This window comes from Neomonachus schauinslandi, chromosome 6 (genome assembly GCF_002201575.2).
Source record: "Neomonachus schauinslandi chromosome 6, ASM220157v2, whole genome shotgun sequence".
Lineage (NCBI taxonomy): Eukaryota > Metazoa > Chordata > Mammalia > Carnivora > Phocidae > Neomonachus > Neomonachus schauinslandi.
Genome location: NC_058408.1, coordinates 121,726,500 through 121,747,580, shown reverse-complemented (window position 1 = coordinate 121,747,580; position 21,081 = coordinate 121,726,500). Strand labels below are relative to the sequence as shown.

Sequence of the window (21,081 nt, the reverse complement as noted above, 5' to 3'; positions counted from 1 at the left end):
GTGATAATGTTCATAGTTGTGTCTGGCAAAAGCCTTCCCAACCTCCAAGGCTCTGAAGCATTTGGTCATCCTCAAGGGCAGTGTGCCTGGTGCCCTCTCTGTTCCTCTCTCATGGCACACAGTCCTTGCTTCTCATGTGGCATGGAATCACACTAGTTACTATTTACTGAGTACTATTCTGTGCTATTCTATTACCTTGCTTAAATGTCCCAATAACCCTGTGAAGATAAAATTAACACATTTTACAGGTGAGAAATATGAAGCTGAAATCAGTTTATGTCACTAACTTGCCCAGAGTCCTACAGTGAGTAAGTGGCAGACCAGGACTCAAATCCAGACTTTAGCAATAGAATCATATTCTTTCCACTAACCCATGACGCTTCTTTCACCATGATCTCTCACATGATAGCTAATGCTTTACATGGCCTTTTGTTCGAGGAATTTACAATTTAGTTCAAGGCATGTAAGACCTAAGATATTGAATAAATATACACCAAGAAAAGGCCATGTCTTGCTTTTCTTTGTATTTCTAGTGGCACTTCTTTCAATAAACAACTGTTAATGTCAACTAGCACTATGCATTCATAAATACTTATTTATTGAGCATCTACTTTATAGCTGGCACTTTGCGAAGAACCAGACATACAGCAATGAACAAGTTTAAAAAGTTTCTAAGGATAAAAGCAAACAAGCAATAGCTTCCCTGACTTTTGAGGTGAGACATGACCAAGAGAAGGCAGCAGCTGTGGTACGACCAGGGTAAGAAGGTCTTAGGCAGAGAGAACAGCAAGTGCAAAGGCTGTGTGGAGAAAACTAGCTCTGTATGTCTAGGAACAGAATAAAAGTCAATGTGATTGGAACGGAGCCAGAGAGGGGGTGGCTGGTGTAAAGTCAGGGTGAAGTAGATGGGCAAAATCATGCACGGTCTTGGCATTTTGGATTTTATTCCAAATGCAAAGGGAAGCCATTGGGAGATTTTCAGCAAGGGGTCACCTGATCTGCTTTATGTTTATATAAAATCACTCTGGCTGCTGAGTGGAGAATGGATTATAGGGTATGCAAGCATGAAAGCAGTACTGAAGGTGAGTGCAGTGGTGGCCAGTGGTGGCAGGTGAAATGCTAAGGAGTGAGCCAATTCAAATGTATTTTGTCAGTAAAACAACTGGAACTTGCTGATAGTTTCCATGGTAAGGGCTTGGGAAAAGAGAAAATCTAGGATGACTCCTAGGGTGTTAGCCTGAGCAACTGGGTAGAGGCTAAGATGGGGAAGACAATGGGTGGTACGTGAATGGAGGAGTGAGAAGTCAATCCTGTAGTTCTATTTTGGCCACATCTGAGCTGTCTTGCAGACATTGTTAGAATGTAGGCTTTGTGAAGGCAGAGGCTCTGTGTGTCTTGTTCTGTGCTGTATCCCCAGTGCACAAACCAGCACCTAGCATATAAGCTGGTATGCAATAAAATCTTGTTGAATGAAAAAAGCCAAGGGGAGGCATTGAGAAGGCAACTGGATTTATGAATGTTTAAATCTCTTGCGCAAATGTAGATTCTTGGCAAAGCATAATTACCTTCCTCTTTGGCTCCTACATGTGCAGTAAAGATCTCTGAGAGAATGGTTTTTCAAAGAGTTGAATTAAATATCCTAATAGGGTCAGTTAATGCAGACTTGGAGAGGCTCAAAATCCTACTCTCTGACCAAAGCCTACCTGGTCTTTCCCACAGTTTCAGTGTCACTGAAGTGATATGTCTGATGGTAAAGAACACTGGGCCTCGAGGAGACACTAGGCTGCTTCTCTGAGTCATGTTTACTATTTGTAATAATAATAATAATTAACAACAAGAACAATACTTCTCACATACATCAAAGTTTTTATTTGTCTCTTTGCTAATTTCCATCGCAGTCATTCTTATTTCTACCCATCCAAGGCTTGAAGCACTGACTTGGTGCCTGCCTTAAACGGAATAAAACAGGCCTCCAATGGTCAACCGGAAGTTCTCTTTTTGGGCTGGTTAAATCTTAGAGACATGATGGGAGTTTTAAGAAGGGTCACTAAATCCTATCATAGTAACAAAATGGTTTAAATATTTAAGATTTCAAAACCAAGTTCTCTACTGTAGCATGAGTACCAAAGAATGAAAAAAAAATGCAGAAAGAAAAAAGGAGAGAGGAAGGAAGGAAGGAATTAAGGAAGGAAGGAAGGAAGGAATGAAGGGGGAAAATAAAGAGAAGACAAGCAAGTAAGTTACCACATTCATTAAAATTTACTTTGGATAATTCTCAACTATCTGCAATAATGGACGACCTCAAAGACAGGAATCACTGTCCTATTTGCTTTGGGATACAGCTTTGTTCTTCTCTTTGAATTCCAGTGAGGCTGATGGTCTAGAGCTGTGATCTCTAAGCATTGGTGGCATCAGAATTATCTTGTGGAACTTTCGAAAAATACAGATCCCCGAGCCCACCACGTATCCATGGAGTCAGAAACTCCTGGCAGTGGGCGGCAGGCATGTGCATACTTTAAAAATACTCTGATATCCTTGTCTTTGTTCAGCTGATCAGTGAAAACCACTGTTCAAGGAAATCGCATTAGATATTTCAAGAATGAGCACAGGCACGGAGGTCCGGATTCCAAGGTTCCTGGCAGCCCTCGTCCACCACCTTCTCCTGCTGTCCCCACGTTGGGCACAGCCTCCCTCCATCCTGGTCCTTTTGGAAGTAGTGATAGGACTTAAGATTTTGAATTTCAAAAGCCATCTCTGTTGGGGTATAGGTTTCATGAAAAATAGAAGTAGAGAGTGAGAAAGAAACATATAACAGCGATGGTATGGGGAAGAGAGGAAGGTAAAGAAATAAAGCAAAACTTAGATTTTTTTTTGGCCTCCTACATTCTCAGGCATCCAGTACCTCAAGGCTGAAAGGAACTTTTTTTTTTTTAATTTATTATGTTATCTTAATCACCATACATTACATTATTAGTTTTTGATGTAGTATTCCATGATTAACTGGGTGTTATACGCAAACAATGAAACAATGAAAGGAAATTTAAAAACCAAAGACCTGAAATCCCCTTCTGCCTGATCTGTGGAAATGACAACTTACCCTAATGTTCTTCTGGGACAATACTCTAGGACACCTCAAGATACGGGTATCTTTCCCATGTCAAGGAGCACAGCCTCCCAATTCAAAGGAGATGTTACGTTTTCAGTATCAGGAAGTGAGCACATGTGTTCAAGTCAATAAAGAGGTTAAATTCATTCTACATGTTGAAATCATAAAGAATATTTTGAGTCGTCCTATGAGGAAAATGGCTTTTTTTCAGAGTAAGAGAACAGAGTTGAGGAAAAAAGCTCCTTCAGCATCTGATTTAATAGCACCAGGTACGCAACCCAAGAACACTGGCTTTGGAAGCCAGATCACCTGGATTCAAATCCTAGCTAGTCATTTAATCAGCCTCTTTGTGCCTCAGTTTTCTCATCTGTTAAGTGGGGGGACCATAATAATAAAAGAGATGGGATCCATTATTATTAGTTATTTTAATTTTAGGTTTTTTGTTTTGTTTTGTAACCAACATTGAACCATTTGTGTCTTAGATCCTCACTGCTTTACACACGTCATCCTTCTGAACACTCACATAACCTATTTGAGGTAGGTACTATTATTGTCCCCATCTAGAGATGAGGGATTAGGTAGTTAGCTTGAGGTTATGCAGCTGGGAATGGCGGATTAGAACCAAGGCAGGCCGACCCTAGAGCTGAATGATGATGCACAGTGATGCCATTCCTCATTCCGAGCCCTGCTGTTCACTGACAGTTACTGTAAGTGAGTAGAATCCTGTGAGTTCTGATTGCCAAGAACTGCCAATCACAATTTGCTGTCAATCAGCTCCAGGACAGATTAGCTTCCTACTAATAACCCTGCTCTTAGAATACGGCCCTACACAGCTGAGTCTTGGTTCAACTGCCTACTGTATTTTTTGGTCCAGAAATTTCTGGACTAAAATTTCTGTTAACTCGGGAATGCGTGGTGAAATGTTCTGGAGAATGAATATAGTGTCTACTTTCAGAGGTGCCTCTGGAGAGATGTGCTTTCCCAAGGAGAAATCTGGTTTTCCACAGTGAGCTGAAATTTCCCTTACGCTGAGGGGGCTTTATTAGCAATGCATCCCATGAGTATTCAGATATGAAGAAGAAGTTTGTATCATAGCCCTAAACAGATGATTTACTTGGCTGTCTGCATAAAAGGAGGGGAGAAAAGCTTTGACAGGAACTTCTTCTAACATGATTGAACATACATATTAAAAAAACAGTATTTTAAAAAAATATTTCAAGTGAAGAACACATTTGGGCATGAGGACACTCCCCTACCCTAATCTCCACCATTATCATATGTCATGCATTTTCCTTACTGTGCAGAAATGGTCTTTCCTTGGCTATGATGAGACATAGTTTTAGATGTTGGAAAATGCCAAACTGATCATCACTTAGGAAGTATATAAGGGATTCTGGCTGAAAGGACCCAGGTTGAAACAGCTGTTCTCTGGCCAGATGGTTTGCTTATTCTTGCGATTCTTTCCCAGGTTGTTAAGCTGCACCTTGGCATTCTTCATAGAGGGGATGCCCTTTAAACTGTTGAACTGAAATCTAGTGAAACCTACCAGACAGAAGGAACAAGTAACAACTGAGTGTCACTTTGAGCTGCCTGCATTTGTGTGGCTAGAGAAGCAGATTGATGACTGCTTAGGTTAACCAAACAGAAGGAGGTCGGGGAAGGTCACCTGGGCAAAGAACTAAGTAGAATCCCTCCACGGTCTTCTGGGGTCTCAGAATAATTGTGGGCTAAATCTTGGGCTCATGAACTTACCCTGGACCACCAGGTCCAAAAGAGGAGCCCAGAGGAATGTTCTTGCTAAAAATTACTCAACAAGAAAAGACTGCTCAGGCCAGAGGAAAAAGTGAACCTGCTAATAGCCTTTAGAGCTGAAAACCAATCTCTAGTCAGAGAAATCAACTATCTATTATACAAAAGAGTATCTGGTAATGGTGTGGGCAGTGGTGGTTACGGAGCAAAAATTCACTCTGTTGACAGGTCCTATGGCCCAGCTGTAGAGGCAGACCACGGCAAGTTCTGATTTCCAAGGTCATCAATGGGTGAACCATAAAGACAGGAAACAGAGGCCATATTAAAGAGGCATAAGGTTTGAGAACCAGTGACTCAGAAATTCAATCCCAGAATACCACCAACCTCCATGTTTCACCATCGTCCTCAGGGGTGGTGGGGGAAGAAAGGCATGAGAACAAAGGGAATAAGGATGGTCTTCAATCTTTAATAGCTTCTCGTCTCTTCTTAGCTCTCGTCTCTGCTTCTAAAGTATGCAATCTCTTCAGTGACATTATCTACAAAGACATGCCTCTCTGGCTCCTCTAGAAAAGAAAAATGGCTCTGGAATTTATTCTAAAAGAAATGAAAAAAAAAAAACAACAATGAGAGCAAAAGGAATCTGGGCTAGAGGCAGAGGCTGGATAGGGGAAGAAAGTGAGGGGAAAACCCCCAGGATGATTTGAGACTGTCAAAGTAAGAGACTTTGTGGGTGGCCAGGAAGTGAGGTTGCTCAACCTGAAGAGAGAAAGAAAGAACACTGGTTTCTTGGAGATTTAGATCAGAGTATGACTACAGAGAGATGTCCAGATCAAAAGGGTTCAGGAAGACCTGCCTCCCAAATCAAGCAAAGCAGGACTGAGCTTATCCACACCCCTTAAGCCCCATCCGACAACCACTGGCTTTGGGGCTGACCCTCTGCATCTTCCATTTACTTGCGAGGTTAAAGAAATGACTCCCTTGAAAAGTTACTCTGATGTGCACCAGTCTTGATGTTGGGCAGGAGAAGGGGGAACGGGGAGAAACACTGCTTCCAAACCACAGTCTAAATTGATTCTCAATGATTTATCCCCTGGCCTTCCTTAATGTAAGCCATTTTTTCAGTTATTTTATGATTGTACTTTGAATTGCATTTTAACCGTATTTTCCTAAGAACAAGTGTTACGCAACATTGCCCAAAAGGCACCAGGGATTTTCTTTCCTTTCCCCACATCACAGTTAAGTCATTTGGTAAAGAGTTGTTAGAACTTGGGAAACTTCTAGCTCAGAATAATGTTCTATTGATAATTAGGAGCAAGCTTCCTCCCTAGACAATGAGTCTTGCTCAGAACAACCGGCGGTCTTCTTGTCTGGGATATCCTCCATTCCCTGTGATGTCCCCTCTCTAACCCACCCATCCCTCAAGGCCCAGCCCCAACCTCCAAAGCTGAGCAGAGAGAGCTCTAATCACCCATCTAGACACCTCAGCTTCCACATCTGTGCCACTCACACTGCACGGACTTTCTGCCTTTTTTGGTAGTGAGTTGTGCCCATGCCTGACTACAATTTAAGACTGGTAGCTCCTGGCAGCCGCGGACTGTTACTCATTTTCCTCAGTGCTTATCCACCATGGTGCCCTGCTTCTGAGAAGTGCTGAAAATATGTGCACCGAATAACTGAATGCATAAATAAATGCATTCACCTCTCCCCTAAGTGACTAGCACTCCTGCCATGGAGCTAATATTCTCTATCTTGTCTTTGAGATTCTCCAGCCTTCCAAGCAACAGATATCTTCCTCTCACTGAGGAGAGTGCATTTACTTTGGGTATCCAATTTCAACAGAACCAAAGTATGGTCTTATAATGTTGTAGATTTTTATCATATACTGCTAATTTCTTACTTAAAAGAACATTATGTTTGACACATCAGCAAAAAAAAAAAAAGAGAAGGCTATAGCACAGGAGGTGCTCAATAAATAAGTCTTAAGTGAATGAATGGATGAGTAATAATAGGAAATTAGATAAAAATAGAAACAGAAAGAGGAGTAGAAAAAGAGTAGATGCACAGGAGATTTAGAAAGGAAGTAGAAAGAGAGGGGAAAGGAGACTCAAGATTAATTAAATTCTTGGGCGCCTGGGTGGCTCAGTCAGTTAAGCGACTGCCTTCGGCTCAGGTCATGATCCCGGCGTCCTGGGATCGAGTCCCGCATCGGGCTCCCTGCTCTGCGGGGAGCCTGCTTCTCCCTCTCCCACTCCCCCTGCTTGTGTTCCCTCTCTCACTGTGTCTCTCTCTGTCAAATAAATAACTTAAAAAAAAAAAGATTAATTAAATTCTCAATCAGCAATTCTGGTACTACAAACTTGACCTTGATAATTAAGCAGAGAGGAGGGGCAAGGCAGTTGGGTTAGAAGAGAGTAGACTGTGAAGACAGACATCTGGATTCTGACATTCACTCAGCCACTGTGTGACCTTGAACAAGTGACTCAACCTCTCTGAGCTGCATTAGCTTTTTTTTTTTAACTTTTATTTTGAAGTAATTTTAGATTTATAGAAAAGTTGCAAAAATAGTATGGAAAGTTCCTGTATACAGTTCACCCAGCTTCTGCTAATATTAGCATCCTTCATAACCATAGTACCATTATCAAGACGAAGAAATTAACATTGATCCATTAATACAATACAGCCATATTCCTTATTAGAATTTCACTAATTTCCCCATTAATATATTTTTTCCTAGCCCTGTATCCAGTCGGTTCCCCCACTGTATTTAGTTATCATGTCTCCTTGTCTCCTCCAGTCTTTGACAGTTCCTCAGTCTTTCCATACCTTTCATGACCTTGATACTTTTGAAGAGTAGAATGTCCCTCAATCTGGGGTTGTCTGATGGTTTTTTTCCCTCGTGATTAGATCTAGGTTATGCATTATTTATTTATTTATTTTGGTGTCAAGAACGTCACAGAGATGATGTCATGCCCTTCCCAGTGCACCACAGCCAAGAGTTATCTGTCAATATGTCTTCTTACTGGTCATGGTGACCTTGAACACTTACTAAAGTGGTGTCTACTGGGTTTTTCCACTGTTCTATTTTTCCTTTTGTAATTAATAAATATTTTATGGAGAGATATTCTGACTTTTTATTTATTTTGTTATTTCCTTAAGTAACCTCTACACCCAATGTGGGGCTTGAACTCATGACCCTGAGATCAAGAGTTAAATGCTCTGCCAACCGAGTCAGCCAGACACGTCTTGTGGAGAGATACTTTTAGACTAAGCCAATATCTTTTTTCTCATTGTATTTTTGCCCCAAAATATTAGCATTCATCAGTGGTTCTTGTTTTTTTTGTTTGTTTGTTTTAGTGGTTCTTGCTTGTAACAATTTATTGCTGGGGGGGGGGTCCTCAAGGTGATTTCCTATTTCTTTCATCCCTCTACATTTATTAATTAGATTCTTTTATAATTAAGAGCTTCCCCTCCCCTCCCATTAATGAATGTATTCATTTATTTTTATCAGTATGGACTCAAGAATACTTATTCTATGAACTATAATCCAATACTATCATTTATTTTGTTACTTAAGCTTCACTTTTTTTATCTGTGAGTCAGGGAGAATGGCAACAGCCTTACACAACTATCATGAGGATTAAATAGGATTTAGAAATGTGAAAATGTCCAGTCCATAGCACCTAGTAAATAAATGCTGGCTCCTGTCCTCCCTTTTCCTTATAGAAGGTAAAGCCATACTACTCTGAAGGCAAGACCCTTCTAAATAGGCGAACATCCTAATTTAAGAATTCTCTTTTAATGTAATGCAGCCTTTCTACACTAAGGTATAGAAAGCAACTAGAATTTAGCTAGCCCAGTGTTGCCTACTAGAGGTCGTTTCGGATCTGCCTGTAATGACTACGTAAGACTGATTTTTAATCAGTATCCATAATTTGTATGAAAATAGATGCTTGAGAATACTTGAAAACAGACTGTTCTCTTAAGTAGTTTAAGTGTTTTCCCAGAAATCTTGTTTATGTTCTGAAGTTGCTTAGCTAAACTATTTTCAGAGATAGTCCAAAGCATGCCTCAACCCAGCTGTGCTTTGTATCATCACTAACTCTGAATTAGTGAAATCACTGATTCATCTTTGATTCTTGAGGTTATGGGAGTGAATGGAAGAAACCAAAATTTTCTTTCTCCAAAATTAATTTAAAATTAGATTTTAAAAGTTCAGGCAAGGTAAAACTTCAGGTAGAATTTAAAACAACCACAACCACAACGGACAAGGATAAGGTCCCAAGGCTGTGAGAATAAGGAGATCTGGAAGTTTAAAGCACTACACAACATACAGTAAATCCACAAATAAAACACTCAATGTACTGGAACTTCCATTTCTACCCTGTTTTATCAGTAAGGAAAATCAAGAACATCAGATTTATTTTAAAAAGCAATTTAGGGGCAGTGTGGTTCACGGGCTCTCAAGTGGACTCCCAGAGAGTCAGTGTTGCTCAGTTTGGAGTGGGGCCAGGTGCCACCCCTCAACACGAGCCCGATCCAGGTGGGAGTGGAGTGGTTCACAGAACGGCTTTGGGGCCTGACTATGTAGGTCTGAATATCACTATTGCTACCTACCACCCATGTAACTCTGGGCAAATGACTTCATTTCCCCATGCCCCAGTGTCTCCACTGGTAAGATGGGCCTAATGAGAGCATCTGTCTCCCAGGGTTGTTGTGAGGAGCAAATAAATGGTACGTGTAAAATGATGAGCATGACAGCCAGACGGTATCAGCGATTCCTATGGATAACAGACCTCCCTCTGAGGAACGGTGATTGGGGCATGTCTGGGCACAGAACTACTTGGGCTCAGCCTCTAAAACTTCTGCATCCACTGGGCCTTATCAAGGTCACTGACATTTACAACCATCATTGGGGTCAGGATTGGCAGGCTGTGGAGGCTGCAAGGTGAGCTGCCACAGTTGGAAAGGGTTTAAGTAACAAAGTCTGATGGACCCTCCGTCCATCACAGATATACTGAATGGAGACCTGCCTTTCCCTCCTGTCCCTCCTCCTTGTTCCAGGGCCACATGATGCCAGCCCTTGGCTCTCCCCCCGCCACCCCAGCCCCTTGACCTCTTACAGTGCCTTCTTCTCAAGTGTTCCCAGACTCTGGTCACAGCTGTCCTTTCCAGCACTGGCTTATGGTAAGGTCTCAGAGGCCTTGGAGGGACTTGCTGGTGTTGAGGATCTTGATGGGGTGCAGGGAACAGAAGTGCCCCTGGAACCCACGTTCCTCCCCGTGCTTCTGACCCAGGTGCATTGGTTTTTACATTTCTGCTGAGAAGGCCCGAGAGTGGAAGAGGGGGTGGGTTAGACAGATCCCATGGCCAGGGATCACGTGGTCAAAATTCAAAATTGAGACATTTGGTCTTAAAAGCACCTGTACAACGTGGGGGGAACACTGGAAAATGAGCCTGGGGAGAATATTTTGGCAAGAGAGCAGAGAAAAGGGCAGGGACCGGTTGTCCAAAGGGAGAAGGCCCATGCACTTTGTGAAGAGAGAGGTAAGGATAGGAACAGTTAGGCCTAGGGCAATGATAGGGAGGATGACAATGTGTCATCGATCTCATTGCTTGCAAACAAAGCAGCCATTGTGGACATGGCAGGACCAACAGGCAGATGAGACACCAATAACAGACAAACCGAAGAGGAGAAATACGTTTAAAAATCACTTACTAGAGTGTCAATTACAAGTACATCTCCAAGTGGCTTCTTACCTCATTAAATCTCATCACCAGATCTTCCAGGGCATTGTGCTCTCTGTTCTGGGAGGTAAGAATCGAAGCTGAGATGGATGCTTTGAGGCAGGGCAGGGATGTCTGGCATTCCGGAGTGCCCAAGTCCCGGGTCAAGAAGCAAAGGTAGTCAACTGGCAAGACCCTTCGGTAAATGTTCTGTTCCTGCTCCATCAGGATGCTGGCGACTTCCTCTGGGAACTGAATGAGGGGCTGCAGGTCAATCAGCTCCTTGCTGATCCCAGCTGAACTTGAAGGGAGGGCACTGGAATTGGCCATGGAGGTGCCTGGCTGGCGTTCTAAAATAAAGCAACAAAAGTTATGGTGACATCAAGGTTGATATCCCTACAACAGATATTTACTTGAGAGCCATTCAAAATCTTACAGGTTTCCTAATCAAGTTTCTGCTTGGTGAATAGCTCTCTACGATCTTCCTTGGTATGGAGACCCTTCTGATAACTGTCCTGCCTGCTTGCTCCTGCCCCCTGGGGCATGGGTGAAGGCTCAGTTCCCCATTTTTAGAAGGAGAATTGATCTAACATACCATTCTCTAACCAGTTCACTATGACACTTTGCAGAGTAGTAGAGAAGTCTCTTCTTTGCTTCTGCATTCTCCAGTGCTAACCATCAGAGTGAAGCAGAATGAGGGTGGGTGTGGGCACAGCACCCGAGGTGGAAGAGGAAAGAAGGCTGTGGCAGGGGGTAGGGGGAGGCATGTGGACACATATACACGTGGTGTGTAAACATGCAGGAGACCCCAGGGACCCAATGCATACAAGGTCCAAAACTTCATAGTATACCTGCCGATATTCTACTCTCAGTGATTCCACTGAGAACCATTTGGGGGTTTGCAGGGACAGAACCACCTATAAAGTAAGGGAGGAACAGGTAGTAAGGAGATGTATCTAAATAAATAAAATAAATCTTATTCCCTGCTCCACAAGTGGCAGTAAGAAGGTGGTGAGGAAGAGAGAGCAGCAAGTGCACTAGACAGAAGGACCAAATGCACTCATAGGCTCCAAATTATTCCCTTAGCACAAATTCACGTTATTTGACCACTCCTCCCATCTGTCTCTTAATTTCCTGCCTACGAGTCATTCATTCATTTATCTAACTTAACCATCCATCTGTCCGTCCATCCACTCAAAAAGCTTTGAAAATCTATGATGAGCCCTCCAAAAGAATTTCTCAAAGTATGACCAGTTTTGTGGCTAAGTTGGGGAAATGTCATATATTCATGTCACAAATCCTCTTCCTGGAAACACATGAGGTGCACAGGTATACTGTTAAAGGCTCTAAGGGGTCTTGCAGTAAAGAAATCCATTTCCATTGCTTCATTCAGTGCTCCCCAGAGCACACTTTACATCACACCTACTAGGTCACTCTGTGAGACTAGTGCTGCTTGGAGCCCTTCAGGAAACACTGCCCCGTGGGCCAAACTGCTCTCACTCCTTATCCAGTTCGCGCCTTTTACTTCCCGACAGTCTCTTCCTGGCCAGCCCCACTTCACGCTTCTCATAGTGCTCCATGAGGGGACCACATTCTACTTCTCCAGATCTTTCTCACATTCCTGATTTCTTAAAACATTCTCACTGACCCTTTGGCAGAATAAAGCCCTTCTGATGGCTGGCATTCCTCACTGCTGATTGTCACTTGTTTGGACACTGGACAACGGCACCGTTCATAAGGAGGACTTCATCAACATTCAGATCTCAGCATCCTTGACTCTTTTTTAAATCCCTACTGCAGACAACCTTGGAATCGTCACTCCAAAGTATTCCATCTCTGTAGTACTGAACTCTGAAATCCTCCACCTTGAATTTGACTGCCTTTTCCCTCCCATCCTTTCTACTAAACCTTCTCTGTCCTTGACAGACTTCCAGTTCCTTGGTCTTGGTTTGGGTATATGGTCAGCATTTTAACATGCGCCCACAGCACCCAGGATGCCATCCCAAGTCTCCTTGACTTTCCGCCACGTGTACTTCCCAATCTTGAATCCTAAACTCAACCATCCATCCTTGGCTTCTGGGCTGCTATATGATGACACTGACATTGCTGCTACTTAGTGATGGAACCCTTGCTACTTTGGATTATCTAACTTCAGCTGGGCCCTCAGGGCAGCTTCAGACTTGACATGAATTTATTTATTTTTTTCCTAAATAACTCACTGTCTTCTTTACCTCTGCAGTGGAGCCTTTCTATTCTTCTCACACTCCCAAACCCACCTTTATTTTCCTTACATTGATTTGATCATTTCTTTTTTCTTTGTTTGTTTGTTTAATTGTTTTTACTTGAGTGTAGTTGACACACAACATTATGTTAGTTTCAGGCATACAACATAGTGATTTGACAAGTTTAAACATGATGCTGTGCTTACCGCTAGTGTAGCTACTGTGTTTGATGCTTACCACATGTTTACTACACGATGGTAACTGACAAACGTCAGGACTCCTTCCATTAGGTAAAATGCCTCTATGTTTTCTATTTTCTTCTCCTTCTCTGAGAAAGTTGTGTGCCTCCTCTTACCCAAGGCACACCTAGGTTTGTGATTAAGTCTATTCAAATTGCCTCAGTGGTTGTCTCCAACATCAGTCCCTTTCTCTCTGCGGACTCTTCTTTGCCTACCCAAGTGTTTGGTTACCCTTACCCCATACAACTTCCCTTCTCTCTTAAACTCCAAATCTTCTCTAGCCTTCCCTTCACTGTGTACCTTCTGTGCACAGCAAGCTATATTCCTCTGGTAGGTACGGTGACCATATCTTCTGATCCAAAGACTAGGCCATACATTCTGCCCAAAGTAATAAACAAATAATGGTGTGGGAGAGAAAAATGGAAACTGGGAGCTCTTAGTTCTTAGACCACCCTGTTGACAGGGCATCTCTGTTGATGGTCTGGGCTCTGATGTTCTTCCCTCACCCCATCCTCTCCCATGCAGCCCACCCGCCACCTCTGAAGCATAGCTCAAGAAAAATTCTTGTGACATTTGCTGTTTAATTGAGTTGTTTCCCTTTTGCAGGAATGCTCTCAGTGACAATCTAACAAAAAATCATGAGGAGAAAACTGTAAAGTTTGAACAATATTGCTCTCCACTGATGCAAGCCTGATCCTATTTTAAATATATTCCAGTCAGAACTCCCTGTTTCATCTTCTGTGTAAAAACCGTAGTATCCAAATTTTTGTTTCTCTTTGATTCTAAAAGGTGAACGGGTGAGTAAAGAGTACAATGATTTATTGTAACCATTTTTATCCATTTTTTGGGGCCAAACTACAAAAATCAACTTCAGTGGAAAACAATGACAGCCAAATTATATTTGGTTCTCTCTAAGCTCTTATTTGAAAATAATTAAAATATGGCAAGTGCTCAAGTCTACATGGTCTATGCTCTCCAACTTTCTGAATAGTTTAGAAATTACTGGATTTCCTGAAAATTGACTCAGAATGTGGTCTGATGACAGGCAGATTGCAGCTTCAGATACTGATAATATATGTACAGTGGAATTAGCCCTATATGGGAAGTCTTCCCAGAAGTAACCAACTCTGAAACATGATTTCAAAGTACAACACTCTATGATGGAAATAATAGTAACCCCTAAATCTTGTGAAATCGCTTATCTAATATGTAAGAGAAGAGATAATGTAATAAAAGATATAAATAACGTAAGATAATATATTATAAACTGCAATTTATCTTGAGATAGGAATCACATGCTGTTACAATGAATAAAGAATCTAGTGACTGGTGAGAAACAGCAATAAAGGAGACCTAAAAAAACTGAATGAAAGAAGAAAAAAGAAGCCTGGTCATTGTAACCCTCATAAATGCCACAGCCCCATGTGTCTCAGGATAAGCATGACAGCACACTCAAAGGAAACGCAAATCTGATGTTAGAAACCTTGAAACATAATGTAGACCTTTCGTGTAGGTTTCCTTAAAGCAGAAGTACTCAGGGGTTTTATATCATGCCCTACAAACAATCATCCCAGAAATCTTGGGACATAATTTTCTGTCCCACAAGTTCCACACTTTTTAAAAAATATTTTATTTATTTATTTGACAGAGAGAGAGAGAGAGAGAGAGAGAGAGAGAGTGCACACAAGCATGCAAGAGCCTGACATGGGGCTCGATCTCAGGACCCCGAGATCATGGCCTGAGCTGAAGGCAGACACTTAACCGACTGAGCCACCCAGGCACCCCACAAGTTCCAAACTTTTAGCAGCTGTTAAAAACTTCCCATTTTCTCTCGTTCTTGCTGGGCGCTCCTTATAATCTCCTTCTTCCCCTTCCCATGCCACATGGCCCCAACTCACGGCTCTGCATCACCATCACACCCTCCTTTCTGCCAGATGGGCAACTCTACGATGGATGGGAGACCCTGTCGTTCTATGACCCCCTGGCACTTCCTCATTGGTTGTGGAGCAAAATTCATAAAGCCCTCTAGAAGCTGCAGTTCTTCTCTTGTGAGAAAGTTTTTAGAAAACGTATGGTGAATAAAATTATCCACCTTAATCACAGTCAAGGTTTGCTCTCAGCTCTATGTTCTTCAGTTAATAGCTATTCTACAGTAGAATAGGGCTGTATCTCTAGACACAGTCACAACCTGGAAATATTTACCATGAGACACAGTGTCGGCAAGTTCTGATTCTCTGCTTAATTATTAACTTCCTGAACTAAGTATTTTATATGGATTAATTCAGGAGGTAGATAGTATTATGATGTGAGGCTCACATGAGGTCACAGAAGAAGTAAGCTGGGAGCTGGGATTTGAATCAGTGTCTACTGGACTTCAGAGCTCATGTTCCTGATCGCTCAGCATATAACCTCATGGAACAACAGAATGCCACACTCTCATTCTCGTTTTTAGAGGCATCTTGAGCAATATTAGTCAGTATAAATCAACTTCTTGTGCTTGTTTCCTTGGAATGATCTGATAAAATAAACTCTTCAAACTCCAGAGATGAAGGATTTAACCCTAGAGGGTGAACACCTCTCCCTCTTAGTCTGGAATCATCACTTCAACCAGCACAACTGCATTAGAATATAGGACCCAGAAACTTAAGGTGCCCTTTCCTTTCCTTCTTATAAGTTCGAAAGAACGTTCCCATGCTTTAAACCAGTATTTTCCAAAGAGTGTTACACTGAATTTATGCAGAGCATGGTTCCTTCGTTAATAATTTAGAGACATACTGGGTTAAACAAATTTAAGCAAGATTCGTCCCCCACAGTCTCAATTGTAACTGCAGGACTTCTCCGAGTCTTTAATAATTCCCACAAGAGGACTATCCTATCATAGCACACAGTAGCTCTCCTCAACCTTGTCTATATACTGTTTATGTGGGAATTACAGCACCTTCACAACTTATATCATCATACTCAGTGATTCTCACTGGGGGAACAGGGCTTAAGGTGTTTGTGAGGTTAGTTAGTGTCCAAGGAAGTTTAGTCTGCCTTGTTGCTGGAACTCTATGCAAAGGTCAGAGGGTGAGAGACACTGTGGCTTATTTAGAAAACTGCAGGTTATTCCTGATGGCTGCAGCATATATTAGAAGAGATGGAGCATCACTGTAGAAAATAAGGAATGAAGCTTTATTTTCCAGAAGGCACTACAGAACAGGTGTGGTCCATGAAGAAACCATGTGGGTAGTGGGAGGATCTAAATATCTACATAAAAATATATCACCCTAGACTTTGGGGTCTCTGGTTGGATCTAGGCAATCACTTTGCCTCCAGGGAGGGAAATCTGGCCCATGGCTTCCCTTGAGTGGCATCCCCCCTGCCATCCCCAGAGTCCTCTCATTCCTGGCTTCCTGTCTGGTACTCAGAAAGCCCCTGATTTTGATTATAAGCTGCCATTTCCAGGGGCTGTCTGCATATTGTGCAGTCCAGAAATATCCAGAAAAGCCTCTAAACTTGGGAAGCACTTTTCCTTGATAACTGTTCACCCAATGCCCTGGGGCACAGTGCCATTGGGGAACTCCCTCCCCCCAAAATCCACATCTTCCCTCAGAGTTTGCACTTGCTCAGAAATGCTAGTTTGGGTCAAAGCCTCAGGCTTGGGCTCGAGCCCAGTAAAATCTGCCACTTCCCATTTATTTCTCTCTTTGCTTTTTGGTCCCAATCAAAACGAAAAGCATTTGGTCTTTCTTGCTATGCCTTACACAAAAACCTAGAGTTTACCAAGGAATCTCATTTAATCTCTTGCATAATGTGAGGATGTCATGACAGGCAGGCATTGCTAATGTTATTTTTTACAAAGCTTGAGTTAAGCTGCTAAGTGACTTGCCCAAGGACCCAGTTCATGAGTTGTCAGCCTTGGAACTGGCAAAAGCTGAGCAGGAACCAGAAGATTCTGGCTCCTGGCCCAGGACTCTGCATTACCCCAAGCCAAGCCTGAGTTACCTTGGGTGTGATCTCTGTCCAAGGGCCAGCCTTATTAGCTGCCAATACATCTGAATGGTTGAAGAAAGGCTCAAGTAGAAATTTCATTCATTCATTTATTGGGTGCCTACAATGTGCGAGACTTTGTTTCAGGCTACACTAATGTTGGGATTTAGTGAAAAAGAAAAGATCCTTGTTCACATAACTACATTCTAGGAGAGGATCAGTATAATGCAGGGTAGGGGAGGAGGGAAATGGGGGATGGAGGAAGAAGGTGTAATATTACATAGCATATACTAACTAGAATGTTAGCAATTTCATCAAGGATTTTTGCAAATGTTTTAATAACTTTATCATCCAGGATGCCCTCAGCTAATACCCTAATCCTTTTCTAGCATCTGAATAATAGCTCCTCACCGACCTCCTGCTCCTCACCATTTATTAGCTCTTGGCACCAAGAAACTCATTTAATTCTTACAAAGAATGCTGTAAGGCAAGGGTGATTATCCCTATTCTATAGATGGCAAAACAGACGTCAGAGATGTTAAGCAATTTGTCTAAAGACACTCTGCAACTGAGAGGGGGATAGAACTACAACTCAGCTCTGACTCCAAAGGTCAGCCCTCTGTTACCCTCAGCATTCTGAGGGATCTTCTGCAAGGAAGATGGAGTCCCCGATATCCTGCTGAGTCTGTTAAAAAAAAAAAGCCACAGGCCCTCGGTGGAGTCATCTGCCCACCAAGAGAGTAAACCAGGATTTAACTGCAGTGTCGACCCCTCCAGGAGTGGGATTTTAAGCCAATCAATCTGGAATTTTCTGGTCAGCACCCACGAGGTCATTTGTCACGTGGGCCCTCTCTATTGCCCCCCACCCCACACAAAGATGAGGTAATCCACCTAATAAGACCCCCTGCCCTTTTCCCCAAGGGAAGGTGATCTGGCTTGCAACAATCCTTCTTTTCTTTTACTAATAACCTCTTGCCTCACCCACCTCCCTATAAAAAATTTCCTTTTTTTTTTTTTTTAAAGATTTTATTTATTTATTTGACAGAGAGAGACACAGCGAGAGAGAGGGAACACAAGCAGGGGGAGTGGGGGAGGGAGAAGCAGGCTTCCCGCTGAGCAGGGAGCCTGATGCAGGACTGGATCCCAGGACCCTGGGACCATGACCTGAGCCGAAGGCAGTCATTTAACCGACTGAGCCACCCAGGTGCCCCTAAAAAATTTCCATTTTGTGCAACTCTACTTGCTAGATGGGACACTGTCCGATTCACAGATCAGTCACTTAATAAAGCCACTAGATCTTCAATTGACTCAATTCAATTTTTATTGTTTAATAGCAGGATTAGACCTTACAGGAATCTGACTTCAGTGAAATATAGAGCATAGTACTTGTGTTATATTTTGATGGTAACTTCGCATTTATTTGTGAGTTTGTTTTTGAACCAAGGCAAACCTTTGGGAGGACCTGCTATGTAGCTCTGCTTCTGAAACATTACTTTTCATTCTCATTCTCCGTGAGTGCTGGTGAAACGGGCATAAGCTTTCTGGGAAGGCAAACCAAAACTTACACAGTACACACTTTGTCCTAGCAATTCCACTTCTAGGATTTTATCTGACAGAAATTCTTGTAAAAATATAAACAGAGTGAGGTAATTTATATGTACTGACATTGACATTTTTTTCATGATAAATTTAGGTTAAAAAAACCACGCTGGGAACAACAAAATACGATCCTACTGGAGGAAAATAATTTTACAAATGTAGGTATATGTTTGCATATCTGTCCAGTACACATCAAACTAATAACAATGTTTATAGATGGCACATTTTGTTTTGTTTAACTTTTTTCTACTGTACACACGACAGTGTTTAAAAAATATATCAAAATGATATCTGAAAAAATCATCCAGAGGAAAAACCTCAAGTCCTTTCACAGACACAACCTGGTTCAGCATCTGCGCTGTTCAGATTTTTTTCCAATAAATATCACAATATTGCTCTTGAAAAGTTACTTCAAATTAAAATTAGGGAAGAAAGTAGAAAATTTTTTTATCGTATCTACTGTATCCATTTTTCTTTGATTCAGTTAATTTTGTAGACAGTCTATTTTTTTTAAGTTAAGCATTAGATTTATCAATTGCACATATAACAGACATTGAGTGGTACAATTCCAATTATAAAATAAGACAGGAGAAGAAGGATGTTGATTTCTTTTTATAAAAGATTAGGAGTTGGCTTAAAGACACTAATCTCAGGCAGAGTTGAAAATTGCTTTTCAACAGGGAAGTAAATGGGTTTAGAGAAAGGTTAGGTAATTGGTGATTCTTTCTCATTATTTGTTATTGGTTTTCAGAGTAACAAATCAATCTTGTAACAAATGTGTCTGGCCTGCCCTCAGTACTACAATGAAAAAGATAAGTTCACAAAATCAACGAAGCATATTATTTCTAAATTGGTACTTAAGGAAAAAAAGAAAAAACAATATGCTTAGATTGAAAATTAAGCCATATTCAGATAAAACAGTTTAGTAGACTGAAAAGCCTCAGAGCAGAAAAAAAATCTGACAATTATTATTAATAAAAAATAACTTCTGGGCGCCTGGGTGGCTCAGTTGGTTAAGCGACTGCCTTCGGCTCAGGTCACGATCCTGGAGTCCCTGGATCGAGTCCCGCATCGGGCTCCCTGCTCGGCAGGGAGCCTGTTTCTCCCTCTGACCCTCCCCCCTCTCATGTGCTCTCTGTCTCTCTCATTCTCTCTGTCTCAAATAAATAAATAAAATCTTTAAAAAAAAAAAAAAGAAAAAATAACTTCTGCTTTTCAGATTTCCAAAGATATATGAGCTCACTGTGAAAGTATCGAAAACGTAGAGAAGCATAAAGAGGAAAATTAAAATAATCAATAATCCCATACCCAGAGATAATCTCTGTTAATATTTCTGTTGCAACATCTCATGTGTTTGATTTTTTTCTACAAATACAGTATTTACCAAGTTAGGGATCAGAGCACATACTTTTTTCTAACCTTTTTAAAAAACATACTCTCCAGTTCACATTTCCCCAGCTCTAAAACTAGCTTTCTAATATTTTTAATGGCTCTCTAGTAGTCAATGTTACATTTATAATGTCTTATCATCATAAATAACACTGTGATAAAGGTTATTATAAATATATCACATTATGCTTATTATGTTATCTACTAACAGGTCCCTACCCATTTTGGGAAGCTTCCAGGCAACAGAAGTTTCTTTTCTTTTTACAGCACATCAACTAACAGTTTTATCAGTGTCTCTCATTGACTACCTATCTATTTCTGACTACTTTGGGTAAACAAAATTAATTGAGCTAAAATTCATATGGCAAGCTGGGATATGGTGTTGTGAGAATGGCATTAGTAACTCAAAGGCAACAGGAGGGAAGTTGGAGTGTTGGTGACAATCTAATGCCCTTCCACTCAGCAGCAAATTCCTCAGGGGTAGTTGACCCAGTAGATGTGGATGATTCTAGAACCGAGCCCATGCAGGCCACTTGAACTCCAGAGTCCGACCTGGCTGGGCTACTTAAACATACACTAATTACCCTTAAGGGATTTTGTGTCTCTCTGCTATAATTATAACCATCAATAATAATAATCATAAATCAACTATTATATAATATATAATAATGACTACTTATTATAGATTTTATTTATTTGTCAGAGAGAGAGAGAGCACACACCCAGGGGGCATGGCAGGCAGAGGGAGAAGCAGGCTCACCGGTAAGAAGGAAGCCCAATGCAGGACTGGATCCCAGGACCCTGGGGTCATAACCTGAGCCGAAGGCAGACGCTTAACCAACTGAGCCACCCAGGGGTCCCACTACTTACTATATTATTAGGAAATAGATAATACCTAGTACTTACTATGTACTAGTACCTACAGAAATCTTACTCAGGGGCGCCTGGGTGGCTCAGTCGTTAAGCGTCTGCCTTCGGCTCAGGTCATGACCCCAGGGTCCTGGGATCGAGCCCCGCGTTGGGCTCCCTGCTCCGCGGGAAGCCTGCTTCTCCCTCTCCCACTCCCCCTGCTTGTGTTCCT

At 41.8% G+C, this 21,081-nt stretch overlaps 1 protein-coding gene across 1 annotated transcript in view; it reads right to left on the bottom strand.

The window, feature by feature from the left end:
- The window catches only part of PLCE1 (phospholipase C epsilon 1), a 272,899-nt gene that overhangs the window by 111,359 nt on the left and 140,459 nt on the right, over nucleotides 1-21,081 (bottom strand). The window contains exon 3 of the mRNA XM_044916220.1: nucleotides 10,613-10,929. Within this exon, the coding sequence (XP_044772155.1) occupies nucleotides 10,613-10,929 (317 nt within the window). The remainder of the gene's footprint in view (nucleotides 1-10,612; nucleotides 10,930-21,081) is intronic.